General features: G+C 52.9%; 1 protein-coding gene across 1 annotated transcript; it reads left to right on the top strand.

Moving 5' to 3' along the window:
• Positions 1–178: 178 nt before the first annotated feature.
• On the top strand, positions 179–20,735 carry MCM2 (minichromosome maintenance complex component 2). The gene is made up of 16 exons (XM_032412238.1): positions 179–267; positions 1,232–1,461; positions 4,330–4,505; positions 4,648–4,908; positions 5,642–5,861; positions 6,141–6,348; positions 8,027–8,161; positions 8,477–8,668; positions 14,815–14,908; positions 15,757–16,007; positions 16,128–16,254; positions 16,852–16,964; positions 17,866–18,114; positions 18,991–19,173; positions 19,355–19,510; positions 19,888–20,735. Exons 1-16 carry the CDS (start codon positions 262–264, stop codon positions 19,996–19,998), a joined length of 2,712 nt encoding a protein of 903 aa, XP_032268129.1. The 5' UTR covers positions 179–261; the 3' UTR covers positions 19,999–20,735.
• The last annotated feature ends 520 nt before the right edge of the window (positions 20,736–21,255 follow it).

The raw sequence follows: 21,255 nt of genomic DNA, 5'->3' as shown, positions 1-21,255 counted from the left end.
CACCCGCAGCTCCAGCTCCCACCCCTTTGCTGGAGGTCAAAGCCGCCCTGAGCCCGGTTGCTCACCAGGCCGGCAGGCGGGGCGCCTCGGAGGCGTGGGCGGGGCCTCCTTCTTTGGCCCGCCCCCCGGGCACGCCGATGGGGCCGACGTCATGACGCAGTGTTCCTTCAGACGCTTCCCGGGCTCGGGAGGGTCACGTGAGCCGGTTTTCGCGCGAAAACTAGTTGTTGCTGGAGTGGCGGCGGGGATCGTGGAGCTGCGATGGCGGTGAGGGCGCGGGTGTTCCCCGGCGGCCTGCGCGTCTGCCGTGCGGGAGGGAGGCGCGGGCGTGGGGCGCCGGCGGGTGGTCCCGGCGAGCCAGCATGTCAGCGTGGGCCGGGGGCGCGGGCGGTGCGGGCGCGCTCCGGGACCTGGGGCGAGGGGCCGCGCATGTCGAGTCCTCAGGCCCTCGCCCCGCTCCGCCGCGGCCGGATCGGGCTTCCAGATGGGGTTGGGTCCCTGGGCTCTGGTTTGGAGCTGATTTCTCCCCTTTACTCCTCCCTTGCGGGGTCTGCAAAGCCAGCGGGCCCCACGCCGCCGCAGTCCCCCTGGGGATGCCTCCTCTCCCGCACCAAGCTGGGAGCTCGAATTCCCTAACCCGAGCTTAGTGGCATACCCGACCACCATCATTTACTTTACTCCGCACCTGCTTGTGGGGCGCCCTCTCTATGCCTGGCGCCGGGAGTACACAAGACAGATAAGGCCCCGCATCTTCGTGCACATATTATTGTAGTGTTTTTTTTGTCTCTGTCTTATTTATTGTCTGTTCTCTCCACCAATCTGTAAATTCCAGATCGCTTATGTTTTGGTCACTCTCATGTTCTGTCTCCTGCCTCAATGTCTTGCATATTGTGGGTGGGAAGCCATGCTCACAGGAGAGGAATGTGGGAAGAGTAGAGAAACAGGTACATAAACAAATGAGGTATCCTTAGTGACTTGTCATGGAGAAAACACAGGGAAATGTCAGTGCCTGGAGTATTTGAGGATGTGATATTTGAGCTCGTTCCTGTGTGTTGAGAAGCCATTGGCTCAGAGAGCTCACAGGAGAGCATTCCAGACAGAGGGAACATGAGATGCAAAGTCTTGAGGCTGGAGGGGTTTGGAGTGGAGTGGGGGGGAACAGGGTCACAGGTGGAGAGGACCCCCTTTAGGATGCTAAGTCAGCCCTCACCTTCTCGGTCCTCTCCTGCAGGAATCATCTGAGTCCTTCACCGTGGCATCCAGCCCAGCCCGGCGGCTGCGAAGTGATCCTCTCACCTCCAGCCCTGGGCGAAGCTCCCGTCGCACGGATGCCCTGACCTCCAGCCCTGGCCGTGATCTTCCCCCCTTTGAGGATGAGTCTGAGGGGCTTCTAGGTACAGAGGGACCCCTGGATGAAGAGGAAGAAGATGGAGAGGAGCTTATCGGAGATGGCATGGAGAGGTATTTTCATTCAAAGCGGGTTACTCAGCAGGTAGTTTTGCAGAGAGCCCACTGTGTATCCAGTGACCTTGCTTTGGGTACAGGGGAAGCAGAGGAATCAGTATCCTTGCCTATGAGTGCACCTTCATGCAGAATCTAGGGGGAACAGACAAGTCCAAGGAACCACAACATAGGCCCGAGTAACTTGCTGTATCATAGACTGGGCCCTAAGGCCTGGGTAAGCCTCAACTCTCTAAGATGCGCACCTCAGGGGATGCAAGGAGTCTCTCCTGTGGTGGACCACATCAGGGATGCCAAGGATGATTTGGAAGAACAGGAAGCAGGCAGCTGAGTGTTTTTCTGCAACTTCAAAGAAACCGGGGTGGGGGGGCGGAGGGGGCACCTGATTAATTAAGATTTCGATGCAATTCAGAAAATATTTATTACACCTGATCTGTACCTGGCCCTGAGTTAGATATTTTCACACTTATTAATAAAAATAGAAACATGTATTAAAGGTTATGAGAGTTAATGGTAAGGTAATGGAGTAGGCTCTGCAAGGGAGCAGGGTTAGATTTCTCCTGCTGCTCTACCCCGTATTTACAAGCAGGATTTGGTAGAAATGCTAGTAGTAGAATTGTTTGAATGCCCAGAGCCTTATGAAGACTCTCCTTTGGGGCCTTCTTTTACCCTGACTCAGGGGTTCCAAACATGGTGTCCAGGCCATCCCACAGTCCATGGGGTGAGCCACCGGAGGGACTTGCAAGGGCTCCCTGGACCTTTCGGATCTTTGCTTTAAGTCCCATCACCCCAGATGATGAGAGCAGATGCGCCGTATGTGCCACACTATGGAAGGAACTGGGAGCCTTTGGACAAATCAGCCAGCTCTGAAGTTTTTACGTGAACACACATTTTGAATTCTCTTCGGCATGTATCTAGGGATGGCATCGCTGGCTCGTGTGTTTAACTCTGTGGTTCATCTTCTGAGGAACCGCTAGACCTTTTTCCAGAAGAGCTTCACCATTTTACATTCCCACGAGTGGTGTATGAGGGTTCTAATTCCTGTGGTTCTTGCAGACACCTGTTATTTTCTGGTTTTCGGTGATAGCCATCCCGGTGGGTGTGAGGCGATGTCTCATGGGGGTTTTGATCTGTATTTCTCTGGTGGTTAATGATGTGGAACATCTGTTTATGTGCTTATTGGCTATTTGTATATCTTTGGAGAAATGTCTATTCAGATCTTTTGCCCATTTTATGATTGGATTGCTTGATTTTTTTTTTTTTTAATATTATCGAGTTGTAAGAGGTTTTAAAATTTATTCTGGGTACAGGTCCCTTATCAGATACGTGATTTGCAAATATTTTCTTCTCAGTCTTGCTATTTTAAAAATTTATTTTTTTTTAAGATTTTGTTTATTTGAGAGAGAAAGCAAGCAAGAGAGAGAGAGAGAGCACGAGGTGGGGGAGCAGCACAGACAGAGGGAGAAGCAGACTCCCCACCAATCAAGGAGCCCAGCGCGGGGCTCAATCCCCTAGGACCCCACGATCATGACCTAAGCTGAAGACAGACGCTTAACCAACTGGGCCACCCAGGCCCCCCCTCCCTTTTTAATGGTGTCTTTTGAGGCACAGAAGTTGTTAATTTTGATAAAACCCAATTTATTAATTTTTTATGGACCAATTAGAATTTCACTGAGGACAGAGGACATCTCGTGTGACTTAACATTTTCTCAATGAGTCAGACAAATATGTTTTAACTGAGAACATTTAAGAATTCAGAAATGGATCAGCCCACACATTTACCTGGCTCCTCCGGGATCTGTTTCTGGCATCAGCAACATGGGATTACTTACTCTGAGTTTATTCAAAAAAAGAAAAAAAAGGTAGCAGGTCCCCCCCAATCACCATTTACTCTGAAAAAAGGGAGAATTCCAGAGGATCGTCTTGGGGAGGTAGTGTGGTATCAGAGAACAAGCCTGAAGGTTGTGGTTGGACTGTGTTTTGACACCCAGCTCTGCTGAGTGGCTCTTGGCAAAAGCCCTATCATCCCCATAATCCTGTTTCCTCATCTTTCAGATGGAGTAATGATGTCTGCCTCCCAGAATTGCAGGGAGGAAAGCCGTCCTTGCTCTCAGTGGGTTCTTTGTCCAGACAGCATTCCCCTTCAGATACCTGATAGGTGACATCGTGGAAAACAGGTCCTTGGAGGTGTTGGAGTAGCTGAGAGGGTTGAGCCAGTGGGCAGGCGTTTCAGAGAAGCTGGTTTGGCTGATGTCAATAGAAGACCTTCCCAGTACTTCAAGGGGTTTGACGTGGCATTGTCTGGGAGGGGAAGGTGCAGGGAGAATTTCTGCCCTGTTGGGGAGCTGGGGCTGGCTGGCTGAAGGGCCTTTCTGCCTGAAGGTTTTCTGGTTCTTCAAATTTGTTTCTTTTTGGATGCTCAGAGCTGTCTGGAGGTCCCCTCCCTCTGTTTTTTATTGTGGTAGATACACATAACACAGAATTTACCATCTTAATCATCTTTAAGTGTCCAGTTCAGGGGCATTAAGTACACTCTCGTTGTTGTGCAACCAATCTCCAGAACTTTTTCACCTCCCCAAACTGAATCCTATCGTATTTGTCCTTTGTGATTGGTTTAGTTCACTGAGCCCATTGTCCTCAGGATTCACCCACACTGTAGCACAGTCAGACTTTCTTCCTTTTGGAGACTGAATGATATTCCATTGTATGCACAGACCACACTTTGTCTCTGTTGGAGATCCTTTTGGAGCCTTTGTATTTCTTGCCTGGGGACTCTTCTGGCCTGCCCAGGCTGGAGTAGGCCCAGTTCCTAGGCCCGCTTTTGTTTTGTTTTTGATACTAACGGGGTCTGTTTTGGGGCTCCCTCAGGGACTATCGTGCCATCCCAGAACTGGATGTCTACGAGGCTGAGGGTCTGGCCCTGGACGATGAGGACGTCGAGGAGCTGACAGCCAGTCAAAGGGAAGCAGCAGAACGGGCCATGCGGCAGCGTGACCGAGAGGCCGGCCGGGGCCTGGGCCGCATGCGTCGCGGGCTCCTGTACGGTAGGTTCAAATGTCTGCACCTCCAAGGGTGCAAGGCTGGTCCTAGCTTCCCGAGCCTCAGGGGGCTGGAAAAGGAGTTCTGGGGAAGGCAGGTGGAAGGTGGTAGGAAAATTTCACTTGAGGGTACCCTTTTGGCCCCCAGACAGCGATGAGGAGGATGAGGAGCGCCCCTCCCGGAAACGCCGCCAGGTAGAGCGGGCCACAGAGGACGGCGAGGAGGACGAAGACATGATCGAGAGCATCGAGAACCTGGAGGACCTTAAGGGCCACTCCGTGCGTGAGTGGGTGAGCATGGCGGGCCCACGCCTGGAGATCCACCACCGCTTTAAGAACTTCCTGCGCACTCATGTGGATGGCCACGGCCACAACGTCTTCAAGGAGCGCATCAGCGACATGTGTAAAGGTGTGGCTTCCACGTGTCCCCGCTGCCTCTCTGCTCACCGCAGTCTGCCTTGCAGAATTCTCCCGTAGGGCGTCATTCACTTGGGCCTTTTAACAGCATGTTTAATAGAAATATGAAGTGCAGGGAATACTGAGCCACTTGCCCGTTGCTGGACAGGAGCTAGCACCTGAAGCCTGAGATGTCCGTCATCAGCAGATACAAAAAGCATTGCATGTCTGCACTAGGACGCTCTGCTGGACAGCTGAACCACAAAAGTATCTGACATGCTTAAAAGGTGGCAGATTTAATGTAGAAGTCTGGATTACTACTTTAGTCAGAAAATAGCACATTTCTGTGGACAGGAATTAAAAGGAGGCACGTGGATCTTGGTCCGCTGCTGTACACACCACTCCCTTTTGTCTTGTATTTGATACAGTTTATTCACAGGTTTCCTTCGTGGTCCTTTTAGGCATTTTGAGTTTGCAGTCCTCCTGCACATATCGTTCCACTTAATGTGATTTCATATGTCGTGTGATGTCCGCATTTTAGATTGGGAAATTGAGGCTTAAGATGTGTCACTTGCCTGAGTCACACAGCTAAAGCAGGGCAGGTTTAGAAGTCAGGGCTGGGGTTTCCAGCTCTAAGTCAAGGATGGGGGGGTGGGGGGCAGGCCTTTCTCCTTGCACAGGGAGAGGGAAATTGCCTGCCGTGTCCCCGGCTGAGCTCTGTGCTTAGTCTTTCTTCCCGCCTCCAGAGAACCGCGAGAGCCTGGTGGTGAACTATGAGGACCTGGCGGCCCGGGAGCACGTCCTGGCCTACTTCCTGCCAGAGGCGCCGGCAGAGCTGCTGCAGATCTTCGACGAGGCTGCGCTGGAGGTCGTGCTGGCCATGTACCCGAAGTACGACCGCATCGCCAGCCACATCCACGTGCGCATCTCCCACCTGCCTCTTGTAGAGGAGCTGCGCTCGCTGAGGTGAGCCAAGGGCAGGGTGAACCTGAGGCCCTGCATCCTCAGCACCCTGTGGCCCAGCTTCGTTCAGGGGAGCTCCAACAGGGCCATAGGTTTCTGGGCGGGCTGGCTGTGGCCAAGGAGCGCCCTCCCCGCCTGGCACTCTGGCTTGGACCAGGTGCGATGGTGTGGATCTGGTGGGATCCAAGTTTTCTGGATCCACCTCACTTAGAGCCTGACCTCTGGAGGGCATGGGTCAGTCATCGGTCTCCAGGCCTCTGATAGGCCCTCTTGTCCCTGCAGGCAGCTGCACCTGAACCAGCTGATCCGCACCAGCGGGGTGGTGACCAGCTGCACGGGCGTCCTGCCCCAGCTCAGCATGGTCAAGTACAACTGCAACAAGTGTAACTTCGTGCTGGGGCCCTTCTGTCAGTCCCAGAACCAGGAGGTGAAGCCGGGCTCCTGCCCTGAGTGCCAGTCGGCTGGCCCCTTTGAAGTTAACATGGAAGAGGTGAGAGTCCGCGCCTGCTGGTGGCTGCCCTTCCTGTCTACACCGGGCCTGCCCCACTTCTAAGGCAGTTAGATGAGCGTGGCAGCCCCTGGAAATAAGATGGACTTGTGCACTGGCCATGCCCTGAGGCGAACCAGATATGTCTGGCCAGCTGTTTAGTTTGGCCCGTGGGGTGTTTTCAAAAATTCAAGCCAATATTTTAAAACCAGGGCATTTTGTTTAATATGTCAAAGTTGATGGTTTTTCTTTAAAAAAAAAAAAAAGGGAAGTTCTGGTAAAACTGGGCTGATTCCTTGTTCAGCTGTCTCCTTAGTAAGGCACCTGCTTTCCCATCCCTCACTCCCATGGGGCTTCCCCTTGGCATTTCTGATACCTGCCTCTCTGTGGGCCTCTCGTTGGGGGCCTCTGGATTATAACTAGCTTAGACATTGCTGTGCTGGATTCAGGAGGCCCTGCTGAAAGCTTCTGGGCTGTTTGCCTTTGTATTTGAATGATTTCATCTGTAGAGTCGGGGTCATCGCAATACCTTCGGGGGATGCCCAAACCCCGTTTACCGCCTTGCTGCCGTGAATGCCGGTGGCTGAGCTCTCAGTACTCTGCACCTCTGAGAAGTGCCCTAGCTGGGATGTCCTTACCAGAAAGCGCCTGAGAGTTTCTGCTTGTGGCAGCCCACAGCCGAAAACAGACCTGCTCAAAAGCTCAGGTGCACCTTGCCTTGGGGAGGGTGAGCCCATGCCTTTGCCCAGAGTCTTCCCCTGCCTGTTCAGCTCATCCTCCTTAAGAGTCCGCTTTCCCGGAAGCTCCTTGAGAAGGCTCTTACATAGGAGCAGGGTTTCAGGCTCTGCTTCTACGTAAGTAATAATTACAGCTGAAGTTTCTGGAATACTTGCAAGGTACCTAGTGGGTGGGTGATGTATAATTCAGTTTTCATCACACCTTTTGAGGCAGGTGATATTATTGACCCCAAAGTCACCCAGCTAGAAAGAGGCCCAAAAGATTAGAACTCAGGATCCAGAGCAACTGCTTTTTTTTTTTAAAGATTTTATTTTATTTTATTTTGACAGAGAGAGACCCAGCAAGAGAGGGAGCACAAGCAGGGGGAGTGGGAGAGGGAGAAGCAGGCTTCCCGCAGAGCAGGGAGCCCGATGTAGGGCTCGATTCCAGGGCCCTGGGATCATGACCTGAGCCGAAGGCAGACGCTTAACGACTGAACCACCTAGGTGCCCCCTGTATGACGTGATTTAACCCTCACTGTGAAGTTGCACTCAGAGCCTTAGCATCCCCATTCCGCAGAGAAGGCATAGAGAGGTGACATCACTTGCCCAGGATCACACAGCTTAAGCCATGGAGCTAGGGTTTGAACTTAGACAGCATGGCTGTGGCGTCCATATGCACCAGGGCTTAGCTACAAGCAGGTGCTTGACTGTCTTGCAGTAAGGAGGCATCCACAGGAGTAGTGGCAGGAGTGGGGACCATCCATGTGTTGGTCACAGCAGTCTCATTTTCTGCTTTGGCTGTCCATTTTCTGGTCAGCTGATGGAGATATAGGAAGCCTATCTGTTCTCCTTACTCATGGGGCTGTGGCCAGGGTCAGGTGACATAATAAGTCTGTGCTTGGAGGAGCGCGAAGTCGGCCATGCAGAGACAGGCCCCTGTGACCTCTGTTTGTCCCACGCAGACCATTTATCAGAACTACCAGCGCATCCGAATTCAGGAGAGTCCCGGCAAAGTGGCGGCTGGCCGGCTGCCTCGCTCCAAAGATGCTATCCTGCTCGCCGATCTGGTGGACAGCTGTAAGCCAGGAGATGAGATAGTAAGTGGCCCAGAAGCAGGCCAGGGAGCCAAGTTGCTAAGGACATCAGCGTGAGCATCTGTGGTGCAGAGAGGGTTGCTGGCAGCGGGAGGGTAGGCTGAGGTCACTGGAGGAGGAGCCTTTCCTCCTTGTAAAGGACTGGCCAGTCGGAATGTAGGGGGTAGAAGTTTTGCTTTGGTCTTCCAGGTTACTCATCTCGCTGTCTGGCAGGGAGGAGTTGAGGAGGAGAGATCGGATGGTGGAGGCAGCGGGGGGAGGACCCTGGCCCTGAGTCTAACCCCGGCCCGGCTCTCTGGGTTGTGTCCCCTCTCCTAGGAGCTGACTGGCATCTACCACAACAACTATGACGGCTCCCTCAACACGGCCAATGGCTTCCCTGTCTTCGCCACCGTCATCCTAGCCAACCACGTAGCCAAGAAGGACAACAAGGTTGCTGTGGGGGAATTGACGGACGAAGATGTGAAGATGATCACCAGCCTTTCCAAGGACCAGCAGATCGGGGAGAAGGCAGGTGGAAGTCCAGGCGGGATTGTCGTGCTTCCAGAGGAGGCCCCAGAACCATGGTCCTGATTCCCGGGTCTTGGGGTCTGGGCTCCGTTTCTTCATTCTTTCCCTTCCCAGCATTGGCTCGATCAACTTGCCTTGATCTGGGGGGAAGAGGGGGGCTGCGCTATGGGGGAGGAGCTGGAATGCTGTCTTCGGGGACTCACCCCTCGACGGGATGGGGCTGTGATGAGGAGTCAGTGGATTGAGTCGAGCCCAGGCTCAAAGCTGAAACAGGTGGAGCAGTAGGAATAACTCATCTTGTGAGGGTATATCCCCTGGTGTCAGACCAGGGGAGGACCCAACACCCATTTCTCTGGGAAGAATGCTACCCCAAGAGGGTTTTAGATTTTTTTTTTTTTAATTATAGACATTTTTGCTGAAGGTTGGGGAGCTAGGGATTTAAGAGCCAGACTCTCAGTTCAGGTCAATCAGTGCAGGCTCCATTTGGCTTACTGAGCAAATGGCATCCTTCCCTTGAGGGCAGGGCCACATCTGACGCACTCACCTCCATTACCTTCACTTGGGCCACTGAGATTTGGGGTTCCACCAGGAGAGGCAGGGGTTTCCCCAGCCTCGGGAGGACAAGAACTTCATTCTGCCAATACACCCAGTCCTTGAATACCTTGTAGGCCGTGTTCTAGGATCGTGGTGGGAAGTCAGACACAGTCCTTCCCTTCCTGGGGCTCATAGTTAATCAGGATCCCCGATAATAAGAAAGAAAACAAAAACACAGGATCTTTTCACTTAATCAGTAACATGGGAAGAAAGCCACAACCCATGATTCTTTGCTGCCTACTCTTCCCAGAGGAAGATTAGCACTAACACGATGGACATGTTTTCAGACTCTTCACTAGTATTTGAGCCAGTCTGTCCAGGGCTGGCGACCCGGCCCTCGCCGCTAACCTGGCACGCATCAGCTGTGTGCACGTGTGCCCGAGCTGCCGAAGGAGCAGTGTGCTTCTAGAACAGTTCGCTAATGCCCTATTCCCCTCTGCTACAGTTCTCAGCCACTGCTCTTCTGCTCTGTTGAGGAGACAGGAGCGGCAGCAGATAGAGCGTGGGAGGCAGGATGTGCTTGACTTCAGGCTTTGGACAGGCCAGTCCCTGTGTGTGCCTTGTGCCCCAGACTTCCAGAACTGCCCCTAATGGCCCTAACATAGAAGGTTCTGCCACACTTTGGTGTGGTGATAGCTGCTGTTTTGTCTGCCTCTTTGTCCACACAGCTGACTTTGCCAGGCAGACGTGTCCCAGCATCATGGTAGTGACTGCTCAAGGTCAGTTACACCTGCACGCTTACACCGTGATCCCCTCAGGGTTGGAGACGGTGACTTCTAAACAGAGGTCTTTTAGAAGGATCTAGAGGGGAATCCTTCTAGAGACGATGACATCTCTGTAGGACACCTTTCTGAGTCCCGTCGGGGAAGGAGGGCTGGGTGATACCAGGGAGCGTTGGTCTGTACTGACCGCTTTAGCCCACTGTCAGGGTGGATATTTTTACCAAGAACTTGGACAAAGACAGAAACCACACTCGGCAGTTTTGGGGACAAACTGAAAGGATGACAGGCTTGTCATGATGGGGCTCATTTGAACTATTTAAGCCAGAGGTTTGCAATTTGGTGGCCTGTGGACCACATGCAGCCTGCTGAGGGGTTTTGGTTGGTTGGTTGGTAGGTGGTTCTGTGTTTCCATTTCTTTTTTGTTTGCTTTTCTTTTTGAATTGGTTGTCATCCTTTAGGAATTGAGATTGCACGTAAAAATCTGGAAGCCCCGGTTTTTGGCCGTCCAAGCACCCGTCAGTGCTAGGTCTTTGTTTCTGTCCAGTGACGACTGATGGGAAAGCTAAGTAAGGGGCGGTTGCCCTTGCCAGTGGGGCACGCTCCCTGCTGTCTGTCCCAGCCACCCCCTGCTCTGTCCTCTGCAGTGTGATGAACTCAGCTTGCCTTCCGGCCCATTTGGTTTTGTGAGCCCTGGCCGCTGACAGGTAGAAATAGTCAAGGGATAAGTGCCGTGTCTAACACTTAGATTTTAAAGAACTAACAGGAGAATCAGACTCCTTAGGTTTGGCTTTTGGCCTAATCATTGGTGTGATCAGATGAGTTGCTCGCCTCTGTACGGATGAGCTGACGGTAGGTAGCACCCACGGGAGAGTTGTTACAAGGATTACGTGGATGTGCTCGTGTGAATGGTGCGCTGCTGCATGCTCAGCAGCTAGCTGTTTTGCACGTCGGTACAAAATTTAAACTAGTTGTACAAAAACTGGATGGGCGTGCCGCCCGGGACAATGGATGTTGAAAGCATAAAGGTCCGTAGGAGGATAAAAATAGCTTTAGGGCACGTTAGACATTTCCTGTGCATTGTCTTGTGCTCACAGTAGCTGTGTGGGTGGGAACTTGGCCGCACTTCGTGTCGGGGCTGTTCTGAGCGGGGTGGGGGCGGGGGCAGGGGATAGGGCAGTGTGTATTGAGAATTAAGAGCATGAGCTTCAGATTCAGAGGAATCTGGGGTCAGGTCTTGCCTCTCTCATTTAGGAACAGACAGTTTGACCAGAGCCTTGGTTTGTTTCCTTCTTTTTGATGTGGGGGAACCAGGATCATTATGAGGGTTAAGTGGAATACTTCTTGGCAAATGTGTCATTCCTTAGCAGGTCTGGGTTTGAGTTTACCTTTTTTTTTTTTTTTTTTAAGATTTTATTTATTTGAGACAGAGGGAGAGAGTGCGCATGAGCAGAGGGTGGGGGGACAGAGGGAAAGGGAGAAGCGGACTCCCATTGAGCAGGGAGCCCGACATGGGGCCCGATCCCAAGGCCCTGGGATCATGACTTGAGCCGAAGGCAGACACTTAACTGACTGAGCCACCCAGGCATCCCTGATTCTTCCTTTCTTCCTAGCCAGTACATTTGCCCATTACTCTCTCAGACCAGCTGGGTCAGCGACAGCAGCGTTAGCCTTAGCATGGTTGCTTCCCTGCCTTCTAGTCTGTAGGGAGGCCCATCTGGATGCAGCGGGTGCTTTGCAGGAGGGGAGTTGAGCCTGGGCAGCTGTGCATAACAGGCGAGAAGGGGGCCTGCTGCTCTTGGTCCTGGAGGGAGACATTACCTCATCCTTGCAGGGGTGCCTGCCACGGGAACAGCTCTGAGAAACAGTCTGGGTAAAGAGAGGTCAGGGACGGGCAGCCTTGCACACCCACAAGACGTCCAGGAAGATGAGACATCCATGGCGGACTGTCTCTCCTGACATTCCCAGCACAGGTGAGGGTGCAATGGAAGAGTCCTGCATACCGAGCGCTAAGCATCTGCTTGACACTGCATAGGTAATTTCCAGATAGTAGTAACAGTAACAATCCTATAATGGAGGTGTTACGGGTGCCCGTGTTATTGGTGAATAAACGGAGGCCCGGGTTAAGTAAGCTGCCATGCAGCATAGCAGCTAACGGCAGAGCCAGGATCCCTGTTCACACAGTCTAGTCTGAGTCTGCACGCCAGGGACTGCTCTCTGCTCCCTCTCCCTAAGTTACTGCAGCTCGGCAGGACGTGTGTGTGTTGGGGCGGTACTTGGTTATGGTGAGTTCTGTGGCCACCCAAGTATAAGTCCTGGTCTGAATATTGAAGCCTTATTACAGAAACTTGCAGACATACACATGGAGTGGGTACAATGAACCCTGCACGTCCTTCCCCCGGGCTCCACCTGCAGCTGGAGTCGGGCCACCCCTGTGTCCTCTGTACTCACGCCCAGTCCCCTCAATGACTGCAACCAGTTCCCCACACAGTGTTTGACCTGCAGCCGTGGATCTGTAACAGGCCCTCCCTACTGCACCGAACCACAGCACCGAGGCCACACTTTAAAAACGGGTTCGCGGTTCCGTGGTAGCAAGTATTTCCTTGGTGTCCGCATTTCCCTGATTATCCTACTTTTTTCTTTTTTTAAAAGTCTCTTGGAGTTGATGTCCAAGTAAGGCCCGCACGTTGGGACTGGTTGATCTGTCTCTTAAGTCTCCGTCTTTAGGTCCCCTCTCCCTCTCTTTTTGTGGAAGAATCTGGGTCATCTGTCCTGTTGAGATTTTGACACTCTGGGTGTTGTAGATGGTCTTTGTCGAACGTAGTCCTGGGCCATCTGTTTTCTGTGAATTGTCAATGATGCACATGCATAATCAGTATCCAGGCTGATTTCTTTTTGGGTGGGGTCCGTGGCGAGATGGGCTAGAGGTCTTGTGTTCCCACCGTAGCACCTGGCGTCTCCTTGTCTCTCTGTGATCTTAGCAGCCACTGACGATCCTTGGCTAAACCTACTCATTCATTAGGGGTCGCAAAATGACGGTCTTCTAATTCCAAATCCTCCTTCATTTATCTTCTGGAATGCTTCTGCGTAGAAAAACTTCTCTTTATTAACTATTGGACTGTGCCTAGGTAGAGGTCCTGTAGAAAAAGCAGGATTGTGCTTGATCCTTTCCCTTCATTTACCAGTTTTCAAAATAATGAACGGTTCTCCTCTGAGGTGACCGCTGAGTGTCCTCACAGATGAGCGGACTTAAACAACATCGAGGCTTCAGCATTGCAGTGGCCATCCGGGTGATGCCCAGCGGGTCCCTCTAGTTGCCGAGCATGAAGCCCATCGTTCTGAGTCCTATTGGCGTGACCCCAGGTCTCTGATAGCTTTCTTCTTTCTTATATAAGACACTGCAGGTTCTTTTTACACAATTCCTGCCCAGACCTGGGATCAGCCATTTCTCCAAATAGCCCCATGGAGAGTAGAATTTTCTTTCAGTGGGAAATAGTATTAAGAGAGGCCAGCCTCTGTAGACATCAGGCTTGGACCACTGTGCACCAGTTAATGCAGTTTGTGTCTCCTTGGGCTGGGTTTTGCAGGAAATGTTAGGGCCAAGGAAAGAACCAGCAAAAGTGTCCAAGTGGAAACTGACCTCCACTCCTGACTTATTATATAAAGTAACGGCAGGAGGCATTTCCAGCTCAGTACCAGTGATATTGGCATATCCTCTTTCCAGAAGGACCTGCTGGTCATGCCGCCCCCTGGCAGCAGTGCAGAGTGGCCATCCGCAGGATAAACTGCTGACCCCTGACTCCAGCTCTTAAGAACGGGACATCTCCCACCTTCATGCTTCAAGGGAGCCCCGAGGGAGCAGTTCTTCTGTCTGGCTGGTGGGCAGGCAGGACAGCTGGATCCAGTGGGTGCCCTCCAGATTTTCAGCACTGACTTTCCTGCTTCGGCGTTCCCCCCCCCCCCCCCCCCCCCCCCCCGCAGGGCCTGCTGCGGTACAAGCCGCCTCAGTGTAACCTGTAAGGGGGAAGGAGGGGCATGCACTGCTTCTGTGGAGTCCCTCCATGCAGATGGCAGGAAGGTCGAGAACAGTAAAAGCGTGCAGGAGATGGAAGCTGCTTCCTACTGGCAAGACATTTCTTTGTTGTCTCTGGTTTCATCTTTAAAAATCATGCAGATTTTGAGATTCTCTTTTCCTCTTCTCTCTCTTTCTCTCACAAATAGATGTCTCCGTGACTTACCAGTTGAAATGACGACTTCCTGGTGGGCCCATCTCCTGAATGTTCCATATTTATCATATTTGGCTATCACAGCATAGCCGGGAGCCAGGCACTTGTATAAACTTGTATAAACCTCTCACTTAGGGCCCACCCAGTCCTCTGAATTGGGTTGTGATACCTGTCTTCCATTTGAGGAGACTGAGGCTCAGGCAGCCACAGAGCCTGTGGGAGGTGTCTTCCTACATCTGTGTTGTCAAAGCCCACCCTCTTCCCACACATGGCCCTGTTTCATGGGCCTGGGTCTTGTCTCCTTTCTGTGACCTTTGGGTAGTCCTTTCTGAAATCTGACTAGAAAGGGGGTCCGACTGACATTCTGTTAAGCTCTAAAGTTCTGTGATTCTCAGGAAAAGCCAACTAATTGCCCCGCCCAAGGTCAGAGAGCAGGGCTTGGTGCTGGGGCCTGGTGGGATTGCGGCAGCCGTGGTGTGGGCATTCTGGGGCTGGAGACATCCCTGTACCCTGAGATTCGAGCCGGTGGGGGACCTACCGTATGTGGGGGGTTGGCCCAGACTCAGAGCAGATGCGCCCGTTCTCACTGGCTCTCCCTCCCTTGCAGATCTTTGCCAGTATTGCTCCTTCCATCTATGGGCACGAAGACATCAAGAGAGGCCTGGCGCTGGCTCTGTTTGGAGGGGAGCCCAAAAACCCAGGTGAGTGGCGTTGGGTGCCACCCCCTTTCCCTCTGCGTTGCAGGTACCAGACAAGGCAGGACTTTGCATTTAAAGGTTGGGTGCCTGGGGAAAAAGTACATGTTAGCAGATGGCCAGACCATGTGTGGCTCGGTCATTGTAGGGAGAGTGTAGCCCGTGGCTATGGTACCTTGGGCGGTTTTAACTATAAAAATAATACATGAATATGTAGAGAGAATTACATCCTCTTCTTAAATTGTTAGAAGTCACAGAAAGATGGAAGTCCCTGCTGACCACCGTTTCTAATCCAGTCACCTCCTGGTGGGTCACTCCTGATCAGTGTGGTGTGTGCACTAGTGGACCTTTGCATGGCCATTCACATAGACTTACACGTCTATTTACACAATAATACAATTCCATGGCATGCGTGTATTTCTGTTCATAAACACAGTATTTCCTGTACCTGCGTGTAAGTGACTGTAAAATACTCAGCTTACCTCTTCCTGCTCATTAGCATGTGTGGGGCATCTTATTGCACTGGTGCATGCTGAGCAGATTTATTCCCATAAGCGAGTGCATCAAGGTCCCTATAGCACAGCATACAGAGCTGTTCTTCTCAGTGGAAAACATCTGCATTGCTTCTAGTTTCTTAACTTTCCTAAGAGCGTCTTTATAGTAGTGGCCCTGTGCCCCCATCTCTCTGGGTTCAGTTCTCAGAAGTGGGATTGCTAGTCCTAGGGTCTTGCATCCCTTTCTAGAAAATATGCTTTGCCATCGGCTTAAGCAGACTGAGAAATTAGAGATAATCCGGCTATGTCTGGCACCCCTCCCCTCCCTCTTATCCCCACCTCCATCCCTGCCTCCTTCAGGGGGTAAGCACAAGGTGCGAGGCGACATCAACGTGCTCTTGTGTGGAGATCCTGGCACAGCCAAGTCTCAGTTCCTCAAATACATTGAGAAAGTGTCTAGCCGAGCCATCTTCACCACCGGCCAGGGGGCTTCAGCCGTGGGCCTCACGGCATATGTCCAGCGGCACCCCGTCAGCAGGGAATGGACCTTAGAGGCAGGAGCCCTGGTTCTGGCTGACCGAGGAGTGTGTCTCATCGATGAATTTGACAAGGTGGGTCCTTGGGCCCCATGGCGATGGGATTCGGGATGTGTTGGCTTAGCCCTGAGTGGGGGAACAGGTGTTAACGGGATAGCGGTCGGGGCAAGCATCACACATTTGAACCTCCTGCAGATGAATGACCAGGACAGAACCAGCATCCACGAGGCCATGGAGCAGCAGAGCATCTCCATCTCCAAGGCCGGCATCGTCACCTCCCTGCAGGCTCGCTGCACCATCATTGCCGCAGCCAACCCCATAGGTACGCCAGGCACGACGGCCACGGGGGCTGGGGTCTGCCACAGCGGGGCTGGACCCAGAGAGGCCTCACCTTGGGGAATAGAAGCCTGCAGCGTCCCTCGGCCAGTCCCGAGGTCTGAGGAAGGAACTGAGCATCAGAAAACCTTCCTCTCTTCCACGGTTCTTGCTGGGGCTGCATGGAAGCAAGACTTGGGGTCTTTTGTTAAGCCATGTTCTTAGAACCAGTTTTGGACATTTTCCTCAGAAGACAGAAAAATCTAGTGCGTTATCTAAGGTTGGGTGGAGTTGGTTGTTGATCCCAGTCAGCCTGTGGGCAGGGAACTCAGGCACCTCACCCACCTTATTCTAGGTTTTTCCTGCTGGGAGTTGATTAGACTTTTAGTCTAAAGGCTCTTTCAGGCAAATGCTCCAGGAAAGCCCTTTTCCTTGTCTTGTCGAGAAGGCCTGGCAGATGCAGGTACTGAGCATCCTTCCTTTTCCGAAGTCGTCTTTCTCTTGCGTCCCTGAAGCACCTTGAGGTTGGCAAGAACTTTGTGCTCAGAAGAAGAGCAGATCGAGGGAGCATGAGCCCTGATGGAGAGGTGCCTTTTTGTTACAGGAGGCCGCTATGACCCCTCGCTCACCTTCTCAGAAAATGTGGACCTCACGGAGCCTATCATTTCCCGCTTCGATGTCCTGTGTGTGGTGAGGGACACAGTGGACCCAGTCCAGGTACACAACCCCGTGTCCCGGGGCTCATGCAGTAAGTTCCGGGGACCTTGAGCGAGGCTTGGGGCCTGTGTTGAGTCAGGCGCAGAGACCGGGATGCCACTTGGACCGCGGTGTTTGAGTCAGCCTCGGTTTCTCTTTCCTTCACTGGCCCATGTCCGCTGCCCAGCCGGCAGAGTCCAGTCTCTGCCACCAGGCCCTTCTGGCCCGACCACCTGTGCCCACCCACTTCTTACCGCTTCCCTGCTGCAACCGAGTCCTGGCTTCTCTTGCTCAGATCCAGAAGACTGCCGTGTCTTGTGGTCGGTCTCTTGGCTTCCACTCCCACACCCAGTTAAGGCCTTCTCCAGTTGGAAGCCAGCCCATCTTCTGAAAACATAAGGTGGATTATGCCTCTTCTTAACCTGCTGGCAGCTTCCACTGTAACTAGCAGAGAATCCACTGGCCCCGAGAGGCCTCCTCTGGGCCTGTCTCTCCTCCTCGCCTCTCCTCCTTGCCCCCTTCACTTCATCCACTCTGGCCACCCCACCTGTTTCCCTCCCTTGCAGCTGCCAGGCCTTGGCTTGTCAACATGCTCTTCGCTCTTCCTGGAAGGCTCTTTCTAGTTGGCTGTATGGCTGAGTCTCCTCAGGCCCTCAGTCCTGTGCATGGTCCTTTCTGTGGTTATTCTGAAAACTGTGTCTGTCTGCTCTTCTCTCACCAAGAGGTGAGCTCGAGCTTTGTCATGTGCACCGGTGACCCCCAGCACCCACAGCTTCCTGGCACAGAGTAGGCATCGGATGATACTGTTGCGGGAATGTCATCTTCCAGCACCTGCAGCTTTCACTTCTACCAGCGAGCCAGCTTACTCCAAGCCAGGTCATGAGACTCACTCTGTGACTTGCCCTCTCCCCTCTTGTCTTAGGATGAGATGCTGGCCCGTTTTGTGGTTGGCAGCCACATCAGGCACCACCCCAGCAACAAGGACGAGGGCCTGGGCAGCACGGGCACCCGCGAACCCGCCATGCCCAACACGTACGGTGTGGAGCCCCTGCCGCAGGAAGTCCTGAAGAAGTACATCATCTATGCTAAGGAGAGGGTCCACCCAAAGCTCAACCAGATGGACCAGGACAAGGTGGCCAAGATGTACAGTGACCTGAGGAAAGAGTCCATGGTGAGGGCCCAGGGCACAGCTGGGCGGGGCGGGGGGGATGCAGGGAGGGGAGCTCAGCAAAAGCTTCTTTAGCTGTGCAGTCTGTTAATCTAAGAAGCGCTAGAGCTGGAACGCCTTTAAAAAATGATACGTAAATACCTTAGCCATTTTGTTTCAGATGGAACGTAAATGTGCGTGCATTTGTCTATCTGGGTATGGGGCCAAGGTCCCTTGAGTGTTGGCCGCTGGTTAATTTCTGTGCTGACTTTGTGAATCTCACCCAAACATGTGGTCTGAACAAGCATCAGTTCTTTCATAGTGGAGTGAAATATAAAGGCAGCTGGAATGTAGAACTTTTTTTTTTTTTTTTAAAGATTTGTTTGTTTATTTCAGGGATAGAGAGCTTGAGCCAGCGGGGGGCGGGGCAGAGGGAGAGAGTGAATCCCCAAGCTGACTCCCTGGCGCAGGGCTCGATCTCACGACCCTGAGATCACAACCTGAGCTGAAATCAAAAGTCGGCCGCTCAACCGACTGAGCCACCCAGCGCCCCTGGGTTGCAGAGTTCTTGTAGATTGGTAGGTCTCACCCACCTAACCCAGACAGCAGCTTCTTTGTTTTTTTTGTTGGTTTGATTTTTTTGTTTGTTTGTTTTTAACCTTTCAACTGCATGAGGTCCTTGGAGAGCATTTGACTTAGTTTTTATACAAACAGCTTTTTTCCCCACTTATGTTGCACGGGTGTGTGCAGCACTTGCGCATGACAGAAACGGGCAGCTGGGCTGCCCACGGTGTGCCAGGGGCAGAGAAGATGCCGGCGGGATGGCGGCAGGCCGCGAGCGTGTGGCCATGTAGGAGCCGCTGGCCGCACTGACAAGGCCGGACACTGTCCTTCCTGCAGGCCACAGGCAGCATCCCCATCACAGTGCGGCACATCGAGTCCATGATCCGCATGGCAGAGGCCCACGCACGCATCCACCTGCGGGACTACGTGATCGAGGATGACGTCAGCATGGCCATCCGCGTGATGCTGGAGAGCTTCATCGACACGCAAAAGTTCAGCGTCATGCGCAGCATGAGGAAGGTGTGTGGGAGCTGTGTGGCGGCCACGGCGGGCATCCTGAGGCTCTGGATCTGGGCTCTGCTGTCCTGCCTGGCTGCTCGGGCAGGTCGTGACGGGAGCGTGGCGGGGACTAGTCATTCTGTAGTAGCCTTGAGGGTCCTGGTGAGGAAGGGCGTCATTTGACTGTGGCTGTTCCCTGCAGACTTTTGCCCGCTACCTTTCATTCCGGCGTGACAACAATGAGCTGCTGCTCTTCATCCTGAAGCAGTTAGTGGCAGAACAGGTGACGTACCAGCGCAACCGCTTTGGGGCCCAGCAGGACACTATCGAAGTGCCTGAGAAGGACTTGGTGGACAAGGTATGGGCACAGATGGGAGGGCGGGCTGCTCCGTGGGGAGCTGTGCGGCGTCTGTGGGGCCAAGAAGTCCTTGCTCCATCATTAAGTGGGCAGGCCTCGGATGGGAGCCATGTATGAAGTGTTCATGATGCGCTGAGCCCCGTTCTGTGCAGTTACACTTGACCGTGGTGAGTCCTGTTACTGCCATCCCGTCTCACAGAGGAGACAGACACAGCCAACTGGCAGAGCTAAGCTTTCAAGCCCTGTGTCCCGACTCCAGACCCCGACTCAGTTTACCGCCCCCACAAATGGGCCTTAGACGTTGCACCGTGCAGAGGCTCTGCGGCAGACCAGTGGAAGCTCACTTTCGTGGCTCACTTGACGTTTTCTCTTTTCAGGCTCGTCAGATCAACATCCACAACCTGTCTGCTTTTTATGACAGTGAGCTCTTCAGGATGAACAGGTTCAGTCATGACCTGAAACGGAAAATGATCCTCCAGCAGTTCTGAGGCTCGGGGCCATCCACAGTAGCTCGCTGAGATGCTGGTGGGGCCGACTCCACGCTCTCAGGCTCACAAAACCCAACTGCTGAGGGACTCGGAGAGGGCGTGCGGGGCCCGGGGCTGAACCATCCATCCCCCCACCGTTTGCTGGGCTCAGGCTGGGCTGGGAACGAGGCTGTTTCTTTCTTCAGCTCCACTTACTGCTCCTCATGCCATCTTGGGTGGGCTCGCTTTGCCAGTGTTCCTCTTTCCCCTGCTTGGCAGCCCACCGCCTATGGGAGGTTGGTCTCCACTTTGTTCCTTGGACCAGAGTCCCTTGTGTTCAGGGTACCGCAGTCCGTTTTAGATGACCAAGCATATGAGGGTGTTAGGAGAACTTGTTGCCCTCTTGGTGTGAGTTCCGGTCCTGGATGCTTCTACCGCTTTGGCCGAAGAGCAAGTTCAAGGTATTCGTAGTGTTTTTCTGAACTCTGTCCTGCAGGTTTCTCTGGGCTTCTGTGAGTAGAGAAAATGTGGGCAGAAGAGCACACAACACGTGGCCCAGTGCCTTCCCCACCCCCAGCGCCAGGGATTGCTGTGGTCGTGAGACGGGAATGAGGCTTATTCTTGGTTCCAGTTGTGCCTAGCAAGGGCTGGTTGTCACCATTGCTGTGCTCCTTTGTTTTCTCCTACTAGCCACTCCCCGTCCTCTCGTTGTACATTCAGTTTTTGTTCCTGTAGTTTTTATTTTTAATAAAATCTAAATAATGGTGGCTGTTGGTCTGAATTATATCTTCATGTCATCACACAGGCTCTCCAGCACTCCCCTTGAAGGCCTTTCCCATCTTCCGTTTTTGGTGTTTGTTGGAGGTAGATTTGTCTGTAAGAGCTATCTTGTTTGTGGGTGTGCAAAAAGCAAAAATGGTGTGGCTTTGCCTAGGGAATTCAGTTGGTAGTTGCTGCCTCTGTGACGTCTATGGAATCCATGAGAACCAGCGAACAACCGACTTGTACACCTGGAGGGACTGGAGGTAATCTGGCCCTGCCTCCAAATGGAGCCGTGTCGTTCATCTCCACAGCATCGCCATCTGGCCTCTACCTGGAAACGCCCAGCTCTGCTCAGCTGCCCTTGGGTTGGGAGGACATCTACAGTTCTTAGTGTTTCTTACCTGAGATGAAGCAGAAATGTATCCTTATGGCTTCTCTCTTGTCCAAAATGTCCTTTCTGGAAACTTCCAGGATGAGTCCTTCCTGTGAAAGTCCTGCAGTTGTTTGATGAACCTC

This window comes from Phoca vitulina, unplaced genomic scaffold, assembly GCF_004348235.1.
Source record: "Phoca vitulina isolate PV1807 unplaced genomic scaffold, GSC_HSeal_1.0 scaffold13, whole genome shotgun sequence".
NCBI lineage: Eukaryota > Metazoa > Chordata > Mammalia > Carnivora > Phocidae > Phoca > Phoca vitulina.
The sequence above is the reverse complement of the archived record's forward strand: the minus strand, read 5'-3'. Positions and strand labels throughout refer to the sequence as shown.